A 20,627-nucleotide genomic window follows, 5' to 3' on the forward strand; every position below is an offset into this window, starting at 1 on the left:
TTTCCCAGAGTAAGCTGCGCGCTACCACCGATGAGCGAACCTGTCTGGGTGGAATGGACCTGTACGCGATCCGTAGGGCTCAAGTATAAAATGATTCCACGGGGCCAGGAAGACCTTTTAGTGTTGATGTGGGCTCTGTGTCGTCTGTAGAGTCTCTCCCTTTATTCCTTAGACCTGTCGCTTTGTCAGTTTCCTCGTCTGTAGTTGGAGTGATGGAACGACCACCCCATAGGGCGGCTGTGAGAGTTGAGATGGAACCCTTGGGCTAGCGCTCATTTTTCCTGGCGTAGAGCCAGTACAGGGGCCTAGCCCTCCCTACACACCAACGGTCTCAAACTCTGGGGGACCAGCAGGTAAATAGAGTAACTGAAGTGACTCAGGGTAAGAAAAACGACAGCCAGATTGCTTGAGAGTTAGAAGAGGGTGTGGGCCTGGGAGCCACGAAGGCTAGTTCCAACCACTCCCCACCCTTGGCTTGAAGACATCACCGTGCGGGGCCTCTGTATCCTCATCCATAAGATGGGGGTGATACTCGTCCTATCTCACTGGGCTGTTGTTGAAGATTAAATGAGAGAATGCTTGTTTAGCGCTTAGCACGGTATAGGCTCTCGGTAAATATTTATTATCTGTTACCTTCCAGGCTTATTGCCCACCTCTTCTCCCTGTTTGGCTTAGAGTGTTTGGAGGCGACCTCCCTCTGGGAAGCCGACAGATAAGCAGAGTCACTGTAGAAACGGACTCTGATTGATGATTCTGTCTAGCATTAAAAAAAAAAAAAGTTTAGACGGAAATGTTGAGTCTTTAAAGACAGGCCTTGGAGTGGTTGGCATTTGGTGACAGTTACTCTTCAAATACAGCTGATGGCTGTCCCCTCCTGCTTTTGGAGAACTTGGGGAAGTAACACCACTTGGTTACGTCAAAGATCATGGACAGTCAATGTTAGTTATTTCTTTTCACTTCCCCAATTGTCTGTCATTCAGACTTGCCGCTTGGACGTTTTGAAGTAGTTGTGGAGAATAGGTGATTTTTTTTTTTAAGTTTATTTACTTATTTTGAGAGAGAGAATGCGAGCGGGAGGGTGGGGGGGGCAAAGAGAGGGAGAGAGAGAATCCCGAGCAGGCTCTGTGCTGTCAGCACAGAGCCCAATGGGGGGCTCAATCCCACCTGAGCCAAAATCAATAGATGCTCAGCTGACTGAGCCACCCAGGCACCCCTAAAATTAATGATTTTAAAGTGAGTAATTCAGTGGTATTTATTACATTCACAATGTTATGCAACTGCTATTTTTATCTACTTTCAAAACATTTTCATCAGCCAGAAAATAAACCCTGTACCCGTTAAGCCTGTACGTCATCTGCTCCCCGCCCCCCACCCCATCAGCTCTGGCAACTACCAACCTGCCTCTATGAATTTGCCCATTCTGGATGCTTCATGTAAATGAAATATGTGACCATTTGTGTCTGGCTTCTTTCACTTAGCATAATGGAGGTTCCTCCTCCTAGCATGAATATTTAATTCATTTTAATGGCTGAATAATAGTCCATTGTATGGATATTCCACATTTATCCATTCAACCATTGATGGGCATTGGGGTTGCTCCCATCTTTTGGACATTGTGAATAGTGCTGCTATGAGTATTTTGAGAATCTGTTTTTAATTCTTTACGGTATACACCTAGGAATGGAATTGCTGGGTCATATATAACTTTTTTTTTTTTTTTTTTTTTTTTAAGCAGAGCCTGAGACAAGGATTCAGGCACACATGCTTTGATTTCTTTTAATGTTTATTTATTTGAGAGAGAGCAGGAGTGGGGGAGTGGCAGAGAGAGGGAGACACAGAATCTGAAGCAGGCTCCAGGGTCTAAGCTGTCAGCACAGAGCCTGATGCAGGGCTCAAACCCACGAACCACAAGATCATAACCGAAGTCGGTCATTTAATCAACTGAGCCACCCAGGCGCCACTCTATGTTGAACTTTTTGAGGAACTCCCAGACTGTTTTCCACGGTGGCTGCCCCATTTTGTGTTCCCACCAACCACGTATGAGGGTTCCAATTTCTCCACATCCTCATCAACACTTGCTGTTTTCTATTTTATTTGCATTATAGCCATCCTAATGGGTGTGAAGTGGAATCTCATGGTGGTTCTGATTTGCATTTCCTTGATGTTGGGCTTCTTTTCAGGTGCTTCTTGGCCATTTGTATCTCTTGGGGAAACGTCTGTTCAAGTCCTTTGCCAGTTTTAAAATTGCGTTGTCTTTTTGTAGTTGAGTTACAAGAGTTATTTATATATTATAGAGAGCAAGCAGAAGAAAGAAAAACAAAAACTTCCCCGGATTTATTTTGGGGCACTCCCTCAATGCTTTTTCAGGCATTTACAACTCTGCCTTGCCCTTCACTTCCTGTTTGTGCTGAGCCTAGAGATGAGCCAGGAAGCTTAGAGACTTCTCCAGTCTTTTCTGAGCGCTTCTGCCCTGGGCATGCACATTGCTTTCTAAATCCCCCAGGATATATGGGTGCTTCTGAATGTCCGAACTACCCAGAGAAATGCTCACCCCAGCTTTTTCTCCTAGCTTGTGGCACGCCTATTGGGAAAATCTAATAAAAGGAAACCGCCTTTAAAATGGAGTCAGGAGGGGAGCCTGGGTGGCTCAGTTGGTTAAGCGCCCAACTTAGGCTCAGGTGGTGATCCCACTGTTCGTGGGTTCAAGCCCCGCATTGGGCTCTGTCTGCACTGACAGCTCGGAACCCACTTTAGATCCTCTGTCTCCCTCTCTGCTCTGCCGCCACTCATGCCCTCTCTCTCTCCAAAAGAAACAGAAAAAAACTTTTTAGACGGAATCAGGACACAAGGGCTAATGCTCACACCCTACCACTCATTGTTCACTGCAGACCTGACAGGAAGAGACATACCTTGCAAATTGATAGTTTCCTACCTGATTTTCCTACCTCAGGAGGAGAAAAGGTTGTCCCTTCCCCTGGTAACAGCCCAGCCAATGAGACACTGTCACCACTCAACCAATGAGACATCGCTACACTTCCAACTCCCAGTTTAATCCAATGGACCTCTTGTTCATAACAGCCTTCCTGGCTCCCCCCTTTCCTCTATAAAAGAGTGTTCCTCTTTTCGTTCTCCGGACCTGTCCATGCTTTTGCTTCAGCTTGCTTGTCCTTAGTTGCAACTCTGTGCTTTTCCTGAATAAACCCATTTTTGCTAGTAAAACCGTTGGTTAATGTCGTCCCCAGTGACAACATCTTGCCCCAGGTGGCTGTGGGTTTTCTCCTTTGCCTTACACTATTTTCCAGGAATGCATTCTGAGTTCAACAGACAAAGCGCCTTGAGTCTGTCCCACAGGTAGCCCTCAGACATGTTAGAACGGACAAACACAATACTGCCAACCTCAGAGACCCAGGTACTGGAGCCCCATACTGGGAACATGGGCTGCTGTCCTCCAGACCTCCACCATGCTGGGAAGGAGCTGAGGGCAGGGTAGGGAAAACAGCACAGAGCTTTCCTCCCACGTTCAAGGTTCCTTTTCATTTTGATTCAGTGTTCACTTGGTTGGCATAAACCCTTGGCTGTTTTCCAAAGTTCAGATAAAGTTGATTGTGACTGTGTTTGCTCAGTTTGTCAAAGCTTCTGCCCAGGGACGGGCCCTCGGAGCTACCAAGTCCGCAACTTCTGCCGATACCTGGGGCCTGAATGGGTGACTCTTGTGTCCTTCGACTGAGCAAAAACTCTCCCCTGTCCAAGTACTTAACAAATATTTGCTGAGTGTCTCCACTGTGAATAAAACAGACTCTGTCCGTGTCCTCATGAAGCTGCCATCCCAATGTAGGAGCCAGCTCAAACAGGCTCAGCACTCAGACGCCTTCAGGTAGTTACAGGCGTTAAAGAGTAAATGCTAGGTGGTAGATGGATGGCTCATTTCACCTGGGTGGAGTCAGGGAAGGCTTCTCAGAGGAGGTGGCATTGAATCTCAGACTTGAAGTCGAAGGGAGAGGAGGCAGGTGGAGAGAACAAGAACAGTGCCCTGAGGTGGGAAGGTACTCCGAGGGCTCAAGGGGCAGCAAGGAAGTGGAGTGGAGGGAGGGGAGTAGTCAGAAAAGTGATGGGAGCAGCTGTGCAGGCCGCATGTATAGGGTCCCTCTTCCCTTGTAGCACTGGCCCCGTAGTCAGCCTGGGGCTCTTACGACCATGGGGAGTTTGCAAACTAGCTTCTGGAGGCCACGGATCCCCCGAAATTATAATCAAAAGATTCTGAGAGTGTGTGCTGGGCAGTCTTTGTGTCCCCCACCCCCACCCCAGGGCCATTCTCCACCCTTTCCTGGCCTGCTCTGGAGGCTGATCTCTACACACCGGGTCAACTTAGCTGCCTTTCCCTCTCACATCCAGTTGGGGTTGGCTCTGGCAGGAGATCTGAGGGCCGGAGAGGAAGGTGTAGGTGTATATATTCTAGCTCCCACCCTGTTGGTCTGCATGCTTCTACCAAAGCCCACGACTCCAGCCCTCTCCAAGTTCCACAACTACCTTCCTCCCTAGCAACTTCAGGCCTGAGCTGGTAACAGCTTCCTGACCCTGGGGAGTCAGCATCCCTTGCTGATTTCGCTTCACTCTGCCCATGACTCCTCAGTTGTACCTCTCACGGCTGCTATCTGTGACTAATACAGGTAAGTGTGTCTGTTTTTCTGAATTCAGAATTCTAGGTTATAGATTCCTGCACCATGTTAAATGCTCCCAGGATGGAGTCCTTAACATTCATCCAAGGACTTTAACATCTAGTATTCCCTTCACCTAGAGTGTCCTTCCCTTGTCTCCTTCTCAGGCTTTTGCAGTCAGATAACACCTCCTCCCAGAAGCCTTCCCTGAACCTGCTGAAGCCAGGTTAGGACCGTCCCCTTGGTGATTGCCTCCATTATAGCACTTCCTCAACTGGACTCTCACTGTCTGCTTGTCTGACTCTCTAACCAAACTCTGAGCATCCTGAGGGCAGGAGACTTTTTTATTCCTCATGGTGTCCCTGGAACTTAACAAAGTTCTGAGCCCTTGATGAAACACTAAACAACTGGTAGAATAGATAAGACAGGAATCTCTCTTAACTCTGTTTCCTACACACCCAGGATAGAGCAATAAAAATAGACTAAATGAATATTTTTTGGCTTTCAGGTCAGACAATCAAGAAATAATTGTGGGTCAGGGGTACCTGGGTGGCTCAGTCAGTTAAGTGTCCAACTTTGGCTTAGGTCATGATCTCACAGTTCATGAGTTCAAGCCCCACATAGGGCTCTGTGCTGACAGCTCAGAGCCTGGAAGCTGCTTCATATTCTGTGTCTCCCTTGCTCTCTGCCCCTCCCCCACTCACACTCTGTCTCTCTGTCTCTCTGTCTGTCTCTCTCTCCAAAATAAACATTGAAAGAAAGAAACAAAGAAAGAAGGAGAAAGAAAGAAAGAAAAAAAGAAAAGAGAAAGAAAGAAAGAAAAAGAAAGAAGAAGAAAAAGAAAGAAAGAAGAAAGAGAAAGAAAGAAAGAAAAAAGAAAAGAAAAGAAAGAAAAAGAAAAAGAAAGTGAGTTGTGGTTTACTGTGTGCCAAGCACTGGGGTAAGCATTGTGAAACTACAAGAGGCACCACAGACCCATCCCTGCACCATGGAAGGAAGAGAGGAAGGAAGAGAGCTGGATGAATTCAATAAATTCAAGCATGTTTTGTAAACCACCATAACCTAATTTAATGGATATTTACAGAATATTATACCAAAACCCTGCAGAATGTACTTTCACTTCAAGTGCATATAGAATGTGGATTGAGATATGCTGGGCCATTAAACAAAGAATCAATAAATATCAAGGGACTGAAATTATATGGAGTGTGTCCTCTGACCACAAAGGAATTAAATTAAAAATCACTAACAGTAAGCTATCTCAAATGTTTGGAAGTTGACACATTTCTAAATAATGTGTGGGCCATAGAAAAAATTCACAAGTGAAATAAGAAAATATTTCTACTTAAGCACAATATGTCAGAGTGTTTGGGATGCAGTTAAAGCAGCACATAGAGGGAAATATATAGCTTTAAGTGCTTATACACGAAGATAAAGTTTTAAAATCAATATTCTAAACTTCCATCTTAAGAACCTGTGAAGAGCCAATGAAACACAAGGTAAATAGAAGAAAGAAAAATAAAAAGACAAAAAGCAATTAAATCAAAAACAGAAAATAGAGAAAAACAACGAAGCCCAAAGCTAATACTTTGAAAAGATTAATAAAACTGATTAACCCCTAGCAAGACTAATCAAGAAAAAAAGAGAAACAACACATTACCATTTGAAAGAAGGAACATCACTACAGACCCTACAGACATTAAAAGTGTAATAAGGGAATACAAACAGTCTTATACGGATAAGTTCTACAACTTAGATGAAATAGACAAATTCCTTGAAAATATAACATGCCAAGTTTAATAAAAGAACATCACAATGCACTGTAGTATAATTCAGCAAGGAAATTTTTCTAAGTCCAGAGAGATCTGGAAAGATTTCTCAGAAGCAATATTTAAGCTGAGACCTGAAACAGAAGTGGAATTTTACCAGGTTTCCCACCTCCCCCCAGACAATTTATTAATTTTTTTAAGTTTATTCTTGAGAGAGAGAGACTGTGAGAGGGGGAAGGGCAGAGAGAGAGGGAGATACAGAATCCAAAGCAGGCTCCAGGCTCTGAGTTGTCAGCACAGAGCCTGAAGCGGGACCCGAACCCACGAACCATGAGATCATGATCTGAGCCAAAGTCAGACACTTAACCGATTGAGCCACCCAGGTGCCCCAGAATTTTACCAAGTTAATAGAATTGTGTCCCAGGAAGGAGAGACAGCATGTACAAAGGTCCTGACATTGGAATGAGTTTTGTGTATCCAAATAGAAAAGTCCACAGTAATGACCCTTTTTGTTGTTTAGTGAACATATGCTTACATCCTTCCCTGGGGTAAACCTCCAGGTAGACCCGCTTGACCTGAACAGAAATATTTAGAGAGACCAAAGCAAACTTACTGGTAAGACAGACATTTGGAAGTCTCTGGGCTGTAAACAGGAGGCAATTTATTCTGTAAACTGTAACATTTCCTCATTTGGGAGCCAGGGTTCCCTCTCACCTGGCTGGTGACGAGCCTGTGGCCTCAAACTGGGAGCACTCACATCTCTAGGCATTGCACTTCATACCATGAGTTCCTTGGATCTAATACCTGCTACTCTTAGCCCCATTCTCCAGAGCAGTGAACTGAGACCTCACAGAAGGACCACATCTTGCCTGAGGTCACAGAGACCAAACACTAACCACTGTGCTTTACCAACTTCCCCCAAATATACATTTCAACTTTGGAACTGGTTGGGCTGAGGTTTGTGTTTTGGGCATAGGTTTCCCAAATAGCCCATGGTCCTTGCCCTTCCTCTTCAGGAGGAGAAAACACACACACATACACACATGTACACACACACACACACACACACACACACACACACACCTGACCATCTTAGCCATTTGTCTCTCCTCCCATCTCTACAGAACAGTGGCCACCAAGGTGCAGAGCAGTGCCAGGATCTGATGTGCATCCGTGGAAGGGGCGGGGAGAGGAGAGAGTCCCTTTCAGTAGCCAACTGTGTGTGTGCAACTTCCTGCCAGTGAGGAAACATTCGTTCAAATCAGCCCTGGTTCTCCTTTCCCTGCTCTGGCCTCACAGGAGGAGTTGGCAGTGAGCTGTGGGCTGCACTGGCCTCAGCCAGACTTCCTGGCCAAGCTCAGGAGGAGAGATGCCCTGGACTGTCCTGCTCTTTGCAGCCGGTGAGCCTGATGTCCCCTGCGCCACCCCCGCCCTGCTCCCGCCACCCTTGCCCACCTGACTCTGCTCTGGGGGCAGGAAGCAGCACAGGGCTGCCTTCTCCAGGTGCCGGAGGAGGCTGAGCCCTGACAGATCTGCCCCAGGGCTTTGGAAGGGCCCAGGAGCATGGCTTTCTCTTAACGGGCTCCTCATCAACCCCCCCCCCCCCCATCAAGGATATCAGAAATCCCACCCCACCGGGACAGCAGTGCCCACGCCCCATGACTCAGCCCCACTTGGTTTCTACAGGCTGCTACCTCCATGGCTGGGGCACCAAGAGGATCCGCTGGGGGGTGGGGGAGTAGCTGGGCAAAGGTCCGGAGACTGGACAATGTAGATCTCACTTGAGCTAGACATTCTGCTCAGGAGCGTGGGGGCAGCTGGGGAGACACTTGTCCCTCCTACAGGAAACTGTACCCCGAAAACTCCGATTCCTCACCACAGCCTGGGAAACAGGAGAAACCCTCTGCCTTCCGTTCCTCCTGTTCTTTCCCCGGTTCATCCCCTCCAGCCACCCTGGCTTCTCAGAGAACCCCACACCCTTTCCATTGTCCCAGCATGTGCCTGTGTTCCTCCCTCTGCCTGGAATGCTCTCCCCCAGCTCTTCCCGTGTCACCTCTTCAAGGAAGCCCTCCATGGCTGCTCCAACCAAGGCAGCCTTCCCATTATCCTGTCTGGGGTGCGCACAGTGCTTCTTGCATCTTTGAGAACATCAGCCCCGCCCCCCCCCCCGCCGAGGCGGGCATGTCCAGCTGTCTATGTCGTTCGCTTTCGCCGCTCTGTCCCCGGCCCCTGAAACAGGGCCTGGCATACAGTGAGTGCTGTTGATCGAAGCGGCAAGGGTATAATTGCATTGCTATGCGAGAACCATTGCTGTCATAATAAAATGACTCAGCAACAGTGACCGTCCCCCCCAACCAGGTGCTAGCACCCAAGCCCCTGAACACAGCAGCGGAGTAGGATGACAAGCCTCGGGTAGTAAATACAAACCAAGGCCCAGAGGGGGTCAGCCACTTGCCCAAGGCCACGGAGCCAGATGGGCCTCTGCTCTCAGCACTCACCCTGCGTCCCTTTTTTCTGCATTCCAGGCTCCTTGGCCATCCCAGCACCATCCATCCTGCTGGTGCCCCCACACCCCAGCAGCCAAGAGGACCCCATCCACATCGCCTGTGTAGCCCCCGGGGGCTTCCCAGGGGCCAATTTCACGCTGTACCGCGGCAGGCAGGTGGTACAGCTCCTGCAGGCCCCCGCGGACCAGCTGAGGGTCACCTTCAACTTGACCGGCGGAGGCAAGGAGGCTCCGGGGGGCACGTTTCACTGCCAGTACGAGGTTCTAGGTGAACAGCCGCAGCTGTCCGACCTCAGTGACACTGTGAGTGTCTCCTTCCCAGGTAAGGCCCTCCAGCGGGCCCCTCACTGCCTGGGGCTCCATTCTCTCACCGCTGAGCCTTTGCTTATGCTGTTCCCTCTGCCTCGTGGGACAAGCCAGGCCTCCGGCTTGCCAGCGCTCACCCACCTTTCCTTGGTCAGTCCTCAGTCATCCCACACGATGCGTCCTGCCATTCTCCCCATGTTGCAGATGGGGAAACTGAGGCATCAGAGATGGGGGGGCTCACCCAAGTCACACGGCTAGCGGGCAGCGGAGCTGGGGTTCCGTTGGCTCTGATATCTAGGCGTTAACACCTCCACACTCTGCTTCACCCTCACCTCCTGGCCACGTAACATTTTTGAGCACCTACAGAGCACCAGGCTCTGGCGAAACAAAGTCCCTACCCTCTCACAGCTGACATCCCGAGGGGATGCAGACAGACGATAACCAAGGAGTCCAATATATAGTCAGTGTGCCAGCAGGAGACAAAGTGGCAGGGATGAAATACAGCCTGGTAAGGGGTGTCATTTTATTTTACTTTATTTTATTTTTATTTGAGAGAGAGAGTGTGTGTGTGTATGCATGAGTAGGAGAGGGACAGAGCGAGGGAGAGAGAGAGAGAGAGAGAGAGAGAGAGAGAGAGAGAGAGAGAATGAGAGAATCCCAAGCAGGCTCCACGTTCAGCACAGAGCTTGATGCAGGGCTCGAACCCACGACCCTGGGATCATGATCTGAGTGGAAATCAAGAGATGGTCACTCAACCAAAGGAGCCACCCAGGTGCCCCAAGGGTGTCATTTTAAATACAGACAGCGGCCAAGGAAAGCCTCTCTGAGGACCTGGATGAGGGGTCAGCCATGTGGGTAGCTGGGGCAAAAGGGTCCCAGCCAGTGGGAGCAGACTGTGCAAAGGCCCTGAGGCCGGAACACGCCTGGTGTGATTGAGGAACACAGAGGCCCTCTGTAGGGCTGAAGCATGGCGGGCGAAGAGGAAAGTTGGGGGACAAGAGAGCAGGGAGGTGGCAAGGAGGATCGTGCTACACCTTTGGCTGCATTAAGGACTTTGGCTTTTCGTCTCAGTGAGACAGAAGCCCTGGGAAGGCTGATATTTTTCTGTGGTCTTCTCAGGACAGGGGGCTGGGTGTGGGCTCCAGATCAAGGAAGGAGCAGGAGGGAGGGAGGAGCCTCCAGGTAAAGCCTGTGCATCACCATCAATCAGAACATTCCAGCTGCAAAGAGAACTTTGTTGCTAGCAGAGGCCCCCACTTAAAGAGAACTTTGTTGCCTCCAGAAGGCCTAGTCATTGAGGTGACAGAACAGTCTGGGCCTTTGAGCTCCACTATCAAAGGCCCCCTTCTCTCACCTTGAGCCTGTGGTCTCAGAGTGGGGAGGTGACAACATCCCTCCTGCCCCAAATGAATGAATGAACAAGGACTAACAGTGTGAGAATACCAAGTATGTGTCTCTCCTTCCCCTTCCTGGCTTAGCTCCTGATCTCCATGGGGATCAGGTCATCTCCTCCTGTCTCCCCTGAGAGATCTCCTCTCTCCAGGGAGGGGCAGCCAACTCCCTTTCAGAGAAGTAAACTCTGAAGCTGGGGCTTCATGCTTTTGTGGCTGATTTCTGCATGGACCTCAGGGTCCACCATGGGGCTGGGGGTGGATGTCATCTGACCCCCTGGTACCCGGCTGAAGCCAGCAGGACCCTCAGGCTGCAAGTCACTGGAAACTTGGCTCAAACCGGTTTCAGAAACAAAAGAGAATGTGCTGGCTTGGCGAGCTGAGTCGGTATGCAGTTTTGGCTTCAGGCATGGCTGGATCCAGGTGCTCATAAAGAAGTCAGCAATCAAGTGCCACCTCTCCGTTCAGCTTTCTCCTATATCTTATTCTCAGGCAGGACCTCTCCTTCACGGTGTCAAAATGTGCCTCGAGGATCCAGATGTATATCCTACCAGCTTTGCAATTCTGGCCAAAAGAGTAACCCTCTCTTCCCAGTAGCCTAACCAGAGTCTCAGAATTAGCTCTCATTAGCTCAGCTTCGGCCACATGCCCATCCCCAAACTAATCACCATGGCTGGGGGTGGGGGAATATGCTAATTCACCAGCACGGAGGTTTGCTAGATCCCCAGTCCAGCTACACCAGTGTCAAATGGTTGGGCAGGATGGTGGGGGGAGGGCTGGATCCCCACGGCAATGATCACCAGCCCAGCAAGCAGAAGGAGAGCTCCAGCCAGACTCAAGGAGAGTGCCAGTATCCAAGTGGGCACTAGAGGAACACGAGAAAAAGAGAGAGGGGTCAGGGCAAATAGACACACACACACGCACACACACATTAAAGTTTACTTATTTATTTTGAGAGAGAGAAAGAGTGGGAGTGGGTGGCAAGGAGGGGCAGAGAAAGGGGGAGAGAGAGAATCCCCAGCAGGCTCCATGCTGTCGGCGCAGAGCCCGATGCGAGGCCCAGTCTCACAAATGGTGAGATCGTGACCTGAGCTGAAATCAAGAGCTGGTCTCTTAACGGACCGAGCCACCCAGGGGTCCCGATAGATATATTTCAATTATAAAATACATATAACATAAAGTTTAACATCTCAAGGACACTCACTCTGTTATGAGACCATCACCAAGGTCAAACTCCGGAACTTCGTCATCTGCCCAAACGGAAACTCTGTCGTTCCCTTTAAACACTAACTCTCCTTTCCTCCTCCCTTAGCTCCTGTCAAGCCCTGAGATTGACATTTAACACAACAACAACAACAACAACAATTTTACACGCTTGTTTGAAGTTTTTACCCTCACACATTACTTATGTCAGGGGCGGGGGGTTGCTGTAACTCTCCTGTTGAGGGGCACGTTGACAGAGGAGAAGGCAAGTTTGGGTCACAAACGTATGAGGGGGCCTTGGGATTCTTGTGTGTGTGTGTGTGTGTGTGTGTGTGTGTGTGTGTGTGTGTGTTTGCAAGCAGGATGCAACCATGACCAAAATCTAATAAATGCTTGTGTGTTTTTTTTTGTCCCCAGTGAAAGTAAAAAAAATGCAGAAGAAAAGGTGAGGCCATCATCTCTGGAGACCTTCAGAGGGTGGTTTGGGGGAAATGCATACCAAAGGGTTGGGGGGGGCGGTATAGTGCAGAAATTCCTGTGGGGTGTTAAGGACTCTGAGGCATGGCTGGGTTCTGGGGACAGAAGGGGACTTCCCTGGCTGGGTAGGAGCCCCATTCCACACAGCGCCCTCTGGTGGGAGGGCCGCTTAATGGGAAGGGGCACCATTTACAAAGTACGCGGGGTATGCAGGGCCCTCCGCTAGGACACTGCAGCTAGAGCCCGCAATAGCTCCCAGCTGCAGAGGAAGCTGGCTTTTTTTTTTTTAAGTTTATTTATTAATTTTGAGAGAGCGCGCACACGCGCACATGTAAGCTGGGGAGGGGCAGAAGGAGAGGGAGAGAGAGAATCCCAAGCAGGCTCTGCACTGTCAGTGCACAGCCCGACATAGGGCCCGAACTCATGAACCACGAGATCATGACCCGAGGTGAGGTGGTTGCTCAACGGACTGAGCCAGCCAGGTGCCCCTAAATAGCCCCATTTTATAGACAAGGAGACTGAGGCTCAGTACTGGGTCACACAGGGAGCAAGTGGCCGAGACTTCCTGACATCCCTTAACCAGTGCTGGGGGAGGGGAGTAGCACCCCCCTGGGGCTCTGCTGTGCCCAACTTGCAGCCTGTAGGCAGTGGCCCTGGTTCCTGGGCTTTTGTGATGTCCCAACTGGCCCCAGCCTCAGTTTCTCCTCTCTGAGAGAGGGGTGCCTCCCCGCCCCGGCTGCCTAGTGGCATAGAGCTAGCGGCAGCCCCAGGGATCGAATCCCGACTTCACCTGGCAGTGGGGCTCCTACAAGAGAATTTCCATCTGAGGGGACTTAGGGAGGAGCAAAGGAAGGTGTGGAGCGAAGGCCAAGTGTGGAGCCAGGGGCTTCCGGGAACAAGCCTCACGCCCTCCCGCCCTCCCAAATCCCTTTGCAGAGAGCGAGAATCCTGCTGGGCCCAGATCAACTTCACCACCACAGGTCTGTACCTTCTTACTCCGATCTCCTGCTGGGTCAGGGTCACCCCTTCAAAGCTCTATCAGACCTCATTACTTGCTCCTGAACACACCCTCCCCTGCCCCCCTCGCCCCCCCCCCGCCCCAGGTTCCAACTCTCACCTTCTCTCTTTGCCTCGTCCTCATTCTGTGGTCGTCCTGACCTCTGCGTACAACATACTTCCTCCCTCCGGTCTTAAAGGCCACCTTCTCCGGGAAGCCTTCCCTGACTCCTAGACAGGGTCTGGGCTGTCTACTTACATTGCCTCCAGCACCCTATGATTCTTCTTACCCCTCAGGAAAAACACAGGTAATCACTGCCTGCTGTGTATGTAATACTCGCCTCCACCGCTGGACGCTCAGTTCCACGGGGGACGGACGGCGTCTGTCCACCGGGGCGTGCTGGGCGCTTTGACCATGCCTGGCACTGCCCTTAAATGGAGCCCCCCTTGTGACCCAGAACGTGTCATTCCGAAGGCTTCCACCAGGGGGCGAGAGGCAGCCAGTTCGTGCTCTGCGAGGCTCAGGAAGGGCTCCCTCGCGGAGAAATTCCGTCCGCTACTTCTTTCACTCTCCAGCACATTTATTGAGCCCCTACTAGATGCTAACGTTTGGGGGAGGCGTCCCTCAATGACCAAGACAGGCGATCTTTGCCCGCAAGCCCATACTCCAGTGGGAAAACAGTCGATGGCATGTGGGACCCTGTCTGGGGTGAGGAGGGTGGTCCCGGGCGTGGGGAAATGAGTTGTAAGCAGAGACCGGCAGGTTCAGAGTAGCTGGGTGAAGGGCAGGCGATTGGAGGAGCCCCCGGGGCGGGGGAGGAGCTGAGAGGTGCTCTGTAAAGTGGGAGTCGAGAGGAGAAACCCATTTATCAGAGGGCAGCGAGGGGCCCCTGGGGGAGGGCTCCAAGCGGAAAAAGGACACCGTTCAGTTGGCGGCTGGGAATGGTTCACGCTGCGGAATGGGCTGCAAGGGACCAAAACATGCTGGGAGGCGGATCCCAAGCCCTTCATCTCGGCGGGCTTGAGGCCTGTGTTCTTAGGGGGAGGGCCCCCGGAGGGCGGTGAGCAGGGATTTTAAACTGGCCCCTGGTTTTCCTTTCTCTATTTTAGATATGACCTTTGACAATTCCCTGTTTGCCATCTCTACGGTAAGTCATTTCATTTCTTGGTTCTGGTTTTCTGCTGACCGTCCTAACCTTAGGAAGGCCTCCACCAGGCTGGGTCGACTAGATGTCTCGGAGCTTCAGGGGTCCTGGGAAAAGCCTAGAATCACTGAGCAGGGTTTTGTTTGTGAGCCAAGAGTTGGCTCTGATAAATCCCAGGGGATTGCAGGCAGCCACGTCCAGGCCTTGTGGGACAAAGGGCAGGATTCCCCCCGGGCTGGAGCACTGGGACGAGAACGGCACAAGGCTTCCAATTCTTCAGCGCTTCCTAATTTCTATGGGCGGAGATAGACGATGCCACGCGGGGTAAGAGTGAGGGGGAGCTCACTTCTCACTTAGATAGGAGCCCCAGGAAGCCTCAGAGACCGGCGACAAGCAGGGGGTAGCTATGGAAGATTGCTTCAGGCTCCGGACACGTTGTTGGCACGGTCCAGGATAACTGGAGTGGAGCCAAGTGAGGAGTCGAGGGGCGCCCCGCGGAGAACTTTGACTTTTTGCCCCAAAGTGAGGTGGGAGCCATGGAGGGTTCAGAGCAGAGGGAGGTGACCGAGACAGGTGCTCACAGGCGCCTTCTGGCGGCTGCAGGGAGGACAGACTTGGGGGGGGTGTGGACGCGCCGGAACGCGGAGGGGTGCGGGGATGCAGGTGGGGGCGGGGACCAGAGAGAGGCGACTGTGCTGGTCCAGACAAGCTAAGTGGTAGGTGGCTTGGTCCCGCGTGCTGGCAGCAGAGGTGGGAGAAGCGCACAGATTCAGGGGACAGGAATTCAGGGGGCAGGAAACACGGCGCTGACTTCGGATGGGATGGTGGGCGGAGGGAGCAGGAGGAGGGAGGCGTGGGGGAGCCCTGAGGCGCAGTAGGTTTGGAGGGACAAGAGACAGGCTGGCCCACCGGGCGATGCCCAAGGGCAGGTGGAGACGGGACTCTGGAGTTCCGGAGAGAGGAGCGTGGACATTTCAACTGGCCCCCCCCAGTCACAGGCGGCAGTCGCTGGTGTTCGAATGTGACCAGGAAAGGGAAGGGCCAGTTCAGCCCCGGTCTCAGCTCCCGGAGCAGCTCCTGTGCTGTTAAGAAACAGCCGGCAGCCAGGGAAGTTCTAAAACTTTCTGGGAGAAGCCACGCGGCTCAAGGCACCATCCTCGTGATTTTTCCTTTTTCCTTTTATAAAAAAAAAGACATTTACAGGGCGCCTGGGTGGCTCAGCCAGTTAAGCGTCCGACTTGCAGCTCAGGTCATGATCTCACAGGTCACGGGTTCAAGCCCGGCGTCGGGCTCTGTGCTGAACAGCTCAGAGCCCTGGAGCCCGCTTCAGATTCTGTGCCTCCCTCTCTCTGTGCCCCTCCCCTGCTTGTGCTCTGTCTCTCTTTCTCAAAAATACTAAACAAATTAAATAAAAAAAGACATTTACAACGAAACAAGTGGAAACAGATGAAGACAAGGAGAAAAGTTTAAAAAGTATCTTAGTCCTGGGGCGCCTGGCTGGCTCAGTGGAGTGGGCCAAGCGTCTGATTTGATGATGTCAACTACTCACGAGTTCCAGCCGCGCTTGGGGCTCTCTGCTGTCCTTCCAGGACCGGCTTCAGATCCTCCCTCTCCCTCGTTCTGCCCCTCCCCCCTCTCAAAACTAAACACTAAAAACATAAAAATGTTTCAAAAATAAATAAATAGTATCTTAGACTGGCTGGCTCAGTAGTGCATGTGACTCTTGATTTCAGGGCTGTGAATTCAAGCCCCACATGGGGTGTGCAGCCTACTTAAAAAAAAAGAAAAAGAAAAGAAAAAGTGTTTTAGTTCTTGTGACTCTATAGGTTTTTTGTTTTGTTTTGTTTTGTTTTAATTAAAATGGGGGGGGGCGGTGACTGGGTGGCTCAGTCAGTTAAGTGTCTGATTCGATTGTAGCTCAGGTCATGATCTCACGGTTCGTGAGTTTGAGCCCCGAGTTGGGCTCCAGGATGGTGGTGTGGAGCCTGTTTGGGATTCTCTCTCTTGCAAAACAAATAATCTTAAAAAATGGGGGGCTTGGCTCAGTCGGTTAGGGTTCCACCTTCGGCTCAGGTCATGATCTCACAGCTTGTGAGTTCGAGCCCCTTGTCGGTCTCTGTGTTGACAGCTCGGAGCCTGGAGCCTGTTTCAGATTCTGTGTCTCCCTCTCTCTCTGCCCCTCCCCCACTCGTGCTCTGTCTCTCTCTGTCTCTCAAAAATAAATAAATGTAAAAAAAAAAAAAACACATTAGAAAAAAATTGGGGCGTGCACCTGCCTGGCTCAGTCAGCACAGCATGTGATTCTTAATCTCATGGTCATGAGTTCAAGCCCCACATTGGGCATGGAGCCTACTTTAAAAATACATATTTTAAAATCATGAAATACATCCATATGTCAAAATTATATATATAGTAAAGTATCCTTCTGTCACTAACCCCTGCCCACCCACTGGTCTCCTCCACACATACAGGTAACCACCATTAGTAGCTTCTTCGTGTACATGTAAGGAAAGGTGAAAATAGGCCATCTACATTCTCACCCTTTCTCTTTCTTTTCTTTTTTTTTAAGTTTATTTATTTTGGGACAGAGAGAGAGAGTATGAGCAGGGGAGGGGCAGAGAGAGAGAGAGAGAGAGAGGGAGACACAGAATCCGAAGCAGGCTCCAGGCTCTGAGCCATCAGCACAGAGCCCGATGCGGGACTCGAACCCATGAACCGTGAGATCACGCTCTGAGCCGAAGTCGGACACCTAACCGCCTGAGCCACCCAGGTGCCCCGATTTTAACCATTTTTAAATGTTTATTTATTTTGAGAGAGAGGGAGAGAAAGGGGGAGGGGCAGAGGGAGAAGGAGACAGAAGATCCGGAGCAGGCTCTGAGCTGACAGCAGAGAGCCCGATGCAGGGCTTGAACCCGTGAACTGTGAGATCATGACCTGAACTGAGATTGGAAGCTTGACAGACTGAGCAACTCAGGCACCCCATACCGTGTTAACCATTTTTTAAGTGTCCAGTTCAGTGGCATTAGGTACATTCATCGTGTGCAGCCCTCCTCACTGTCCATCTCCAGGACTTTGTCTTGCAAAAGTGAAACGCCCCCCCCCCCCACTGTACACTAATTTGTCATTCTTAACAAATCCCAGCCCCCAGCAGCCACCATTCTGCTTTCTGTCTCTGTGGGTTTCTGTATTCTGGACAATTTATGTAGAAATGATGCCATATAGTGTTCATCCTGTTGTGTCTGGCTTATTTCATTGAGCACAATGCCTTCAAGTTTCATTCATGTTGTAACATGTGTCAGAATTGTATTCTTGTTAAAGGCTGAATAATATTCCATTGCATGTATATAGCACATTTTGTTTCTTTGTTCATCTGTTGAGGGACACTTGGGTTGTTTCCACCTTTTGGCTACTGTGAATTGTGCTGCTATGAACATGGGTGTGCAAATGTTTGAGTCCCTGATTTCAATTCTAGTTTCTTTCCGAAGCGTGAGAAGCTGTGCTGTTGGCTGCAATAAAAATAAAGCAGCTAACAGTTCTCCAGCTAGCTTGTATTGGGTTACCATACTGAAGGGTTAATGTTCACTTTATAATACCCTATGAAGTGGAGTTCACATTTTTTCCCCAAATGTTGATTTTTGAGAGAGAGAGAGAGAGAAGGTGGGGGAGGGGCAGAGAGAGGGGGAGACAGAGGATCCAAAGCAGGCTCTGCACTGACAGCAGAGAGCCCAATGCAGGGCTGGAACTCACAAACCATGCGATTATGATCTGAGCCAAATTCAAACGCTTAACTGACTAAGCCACCCAGGTGTCCCAGGAGTTGACATTTTAAAAAAATGTTTATTTATTTATTTATTGACAGAGAGAGAGAGAGAGAGAGAGAGAGCGAGCACAAGCCGGGGAGGGACATAGAGAGAGAGGGAGATACAGAATCAGAAGCAGGCTCCAGGCTCTGAGCTGTCAGTGCAGACAGACGTGGGGCTCAAACCCACAAACCACAAGATCATGACTTGAGCCGAAGTCAGACGCTCAACTGACTGAGCCACCCAGGTGCCCCTGACCTCTTTTTTTTTTTTTTTTTTTAATAGACAAGAACATTGAAGCTAATTATGGGCCTTAATGGGGTCATCCAGCTAGGCAGGTGCAGGACTGGGATGGAACCCCAGCCAGCTCTCACCTACCAAGCTTTGGTTTTAGTAAGTTCATCTATTCTTTTTTTTAAAAAAAAAATTTGTATGTTTATTTATTTATTTAGAGAGAGACAGAGACAGCATGAGTAGGGGAGAGGCAGCGAGAGAGGGAGAGAATCCCAAACAGGTTCTGCACTGCCAGCACAGAGCCCAATGCGGGGCTCAAACCCATGAACCGTGAGATCATGACCTGAGCAGAAGCCAGGAGTCAGCCCCAGTTCATCTCTTCTTGGCTGGCATTTGGGGCAGGAGCCTCCAAGGTGGAGGAAAGGATAGACTTCTGAGGAAGGTTTTGTGGGAGCCCAGGCAGGAGGGGAGGAGATGATGGTAACAGTTTTGTTCACTTAACAGTTGGTACTTGCCACGTGTCAGGCACTCTGTCTCTTTAATCCCTTTATGTTTTGTAGCAACTCTAGGAGGGGTGTATGAGCGTTCTTCCCATTGCGTAGAAGGAAAAAGTGAGGCACAGAGGGGTCAGGGTACTCCACTGACGTCAGACTTCTAGGCCAGGGCGGAGCTGGGGTTTGAACCCAGGCTGTCTGATTCCCTACCCAGCCTACAGGAAGTCAGGAGGACAGAAGGCAGGATCTGGGTCCTAAAGCTGTGGGTGTGTGCGAGGGTGGGGGGGTGTGAAATGGGACCTGAGGAACTGGGGGAGTCTCAGTCTCAGAATGTAGGGAGACCCGAGATCCAGAAACCCCAAATCACACTCTTCTCTGTTTTTCCTCCATGGACAAAGAAAATGAATCCAGAAGATCCAGCCACGCTGGATGCTTGCTCGGGCTCCGTCGAGACACCTGGCAACTCCGGGCCCCGGAAAAGGCCCACTTCCACATCTTCCTCGCCCGAGCCCCCCGAATTCAGCACTTTCCGGGCCTGCCAGTGAGGCTGAGGATCGGGGGCCCCTCTGTGTCTGTGCACTCTCCATTCAGCCCCCTGTCTTGAGGGCCTGAGGTTGCTCTAGCTACTTTGGGGTTTCTGGCTGCTGCCTTCTCAGGGAATTGAATAGAGGAGACCAAGAGAATCCTTGGCCTGGGGACCTTCCTCGACAGAGGAGCAGGAGTGGCAGAGGGGTCGCCCACATTGTCCTGGAAGCTGGACAGAAAGTGGGAGCACTCTTTGGATTCTACCCAGGAAGGAGATGTTAGGATCCCTGTGGCTCTCAGCTGGGCCATAAGAGGTCTGAATTCTCTGCACACCCTTCCAGTTTCCTCCTCCTCCTGTGGCGTCTGACTCGACCAGCCCAACTGGGTTTTTGGAGCATAGGGTACCTGGGGGTATGTTCTGTATGTCTGTCCTACTGGCATGCCTAAGTTATTAATTATAACACGTGTTGAGCTGTTCCCCAAATCTCTGTGGAGTGTAATCCTTCAAGCCCAGGATCTCTGGGTCTAATCACTGGATGCCTAGCGGGAGGGGAGCAGTACCCAAATGCATCAGGCTGTCAAGGTATATGGTGAGGCCCCTGGGGGGACAGGAAGGGGCCAGTGTCATGCGGGGTCTTTGCTAAAGTCCTTGCATTGGTGAGTACAGGGAGTGGAATGATGGGGGCTTGATGAGGAGGTCCAGAGAACTGTGGGAGCTGCAGAAGGTGGGAAGCCACCACAAGCCTTTTGGGACCCTCCGGAAGAGAATGGAGCCCTGGAGCAAGGGGGTCTTGGAAGATAGATGTATGTGTGTGTGCGTTTGTGTTGTGTGTGTCCCTGTGAAAAGGGGCACTTGATCCTGCTTTGCTGGATTCGTTGGCTAGCCAGCGCTGGGGGGAAGGGAGGGGCTTAAGGGAGGGACCCAGAAGGAGGGATTCAAGAATTTTTTGTGGGGGAAGAGATGGCCGCTGGATGGAGGAAGAGGGTGCTAGGGGAAGTGGGCGACGATGGGGAAGAGATAGGAGCAGTTGACTGCTGGGAGAAGGGACCTTTCCGCAGATTCAGGATGAGGGCGGAAGCTGAGTCCCACTTCAAACTGATTTTCTCTTCTGGAAAGCTGGGTGGG

General features: G+C 50.7%; 2 protein-coding genes across 2 annotated transcripts in view; both read left to right on the forward strand.

Annotated features, from left to right (window-relative positions):
• The first annotated feature begins 86 nt into the window (after nucleotides 1-86).
• Nucleotides 87-19,981, forward strand: CUNH19orf38 (chromosome unknown C19orf38 homolog). The gene is made up of 8 exons (XM_040449642.1): nucleotides 87-353; nucleotides 7,724-7,824; nucleotides 8,950-9,489; nucleotides 11,124-11,203; nucleotides 12,253-12,275; nucleotides 13,244-13,287; nucleotides 14,414-14,451; nucleotides 19,375-19,981. The coding sequence occupies exons 2-8, from the start codon at nucleotides 7,794-7,796 to the stop codon at nucleotides 19,519-19,521; spliced, it is 903 nt and encodes a 300-aa protein (XP_040305576.1). The 5' UTR covers nucleotides 87-353; nucleotides 7,724-7,793; the 3' UTR covers nucleotides 19,522-19,981.
• Nucleotides 19,982-20,462: 481 nt separating this feature from the next.
• CARM1 (coactivator associated arginine methyltransferase 1) overlaps nucleotides 20,463-20,627 on the forward strand; it is a 38,958-nt gene continuing 38,793 nt past the window's right edge. The window contains exon 1 of the mRNA XM_040449643.1: nucleotides 20,463-20,622. Coding sequence (XP_040305577.1) covers nucleotides 20,463-20,622 — 160 coding nt within the window. The remainder of the gene's footprint in view (nucleotides 20,623-20,627) is intronic.

This window comes from Herpailurus yagouaroundi, unplaced genomic scaffold, assembly GCF_014898765.1.
Source record: "Herpailurus yagouaroundi ecotype Mexico unplaced genomic scaffold, PumYag 200, whole genome shotgun sequence".
NCBI classification, from domain to species: domain Eukaryota; kingdom Metazoa; phylum Chordata; class Mammalia; order Carnivora; family Felidae; genus Herpailurus; species Herpailurus yagouaroundi.

Coding starts and splice junctions, on each gene's coding strand:
- CUNH19orf38 (XM_040449642.1), top strand. CDS start 7,794: ATGCCCTGGACTGTCCTGCTCTTTGCAGCCG. Junction 7,825..8,949: donor TGTCCTGCTCTTTGCAGCCG/GTGAGCCTGATG, acceptor TCTGCATTCCAG/GCTCCTTGGCCATCCCAGCA. Junction 9,490..11,123: donor GGGCTCACCCAAGTCACACG/GCTAGCGGGCAG, acceptor ATTCTCAGGCAG/GACCTCTCCTTCACGGTGTC.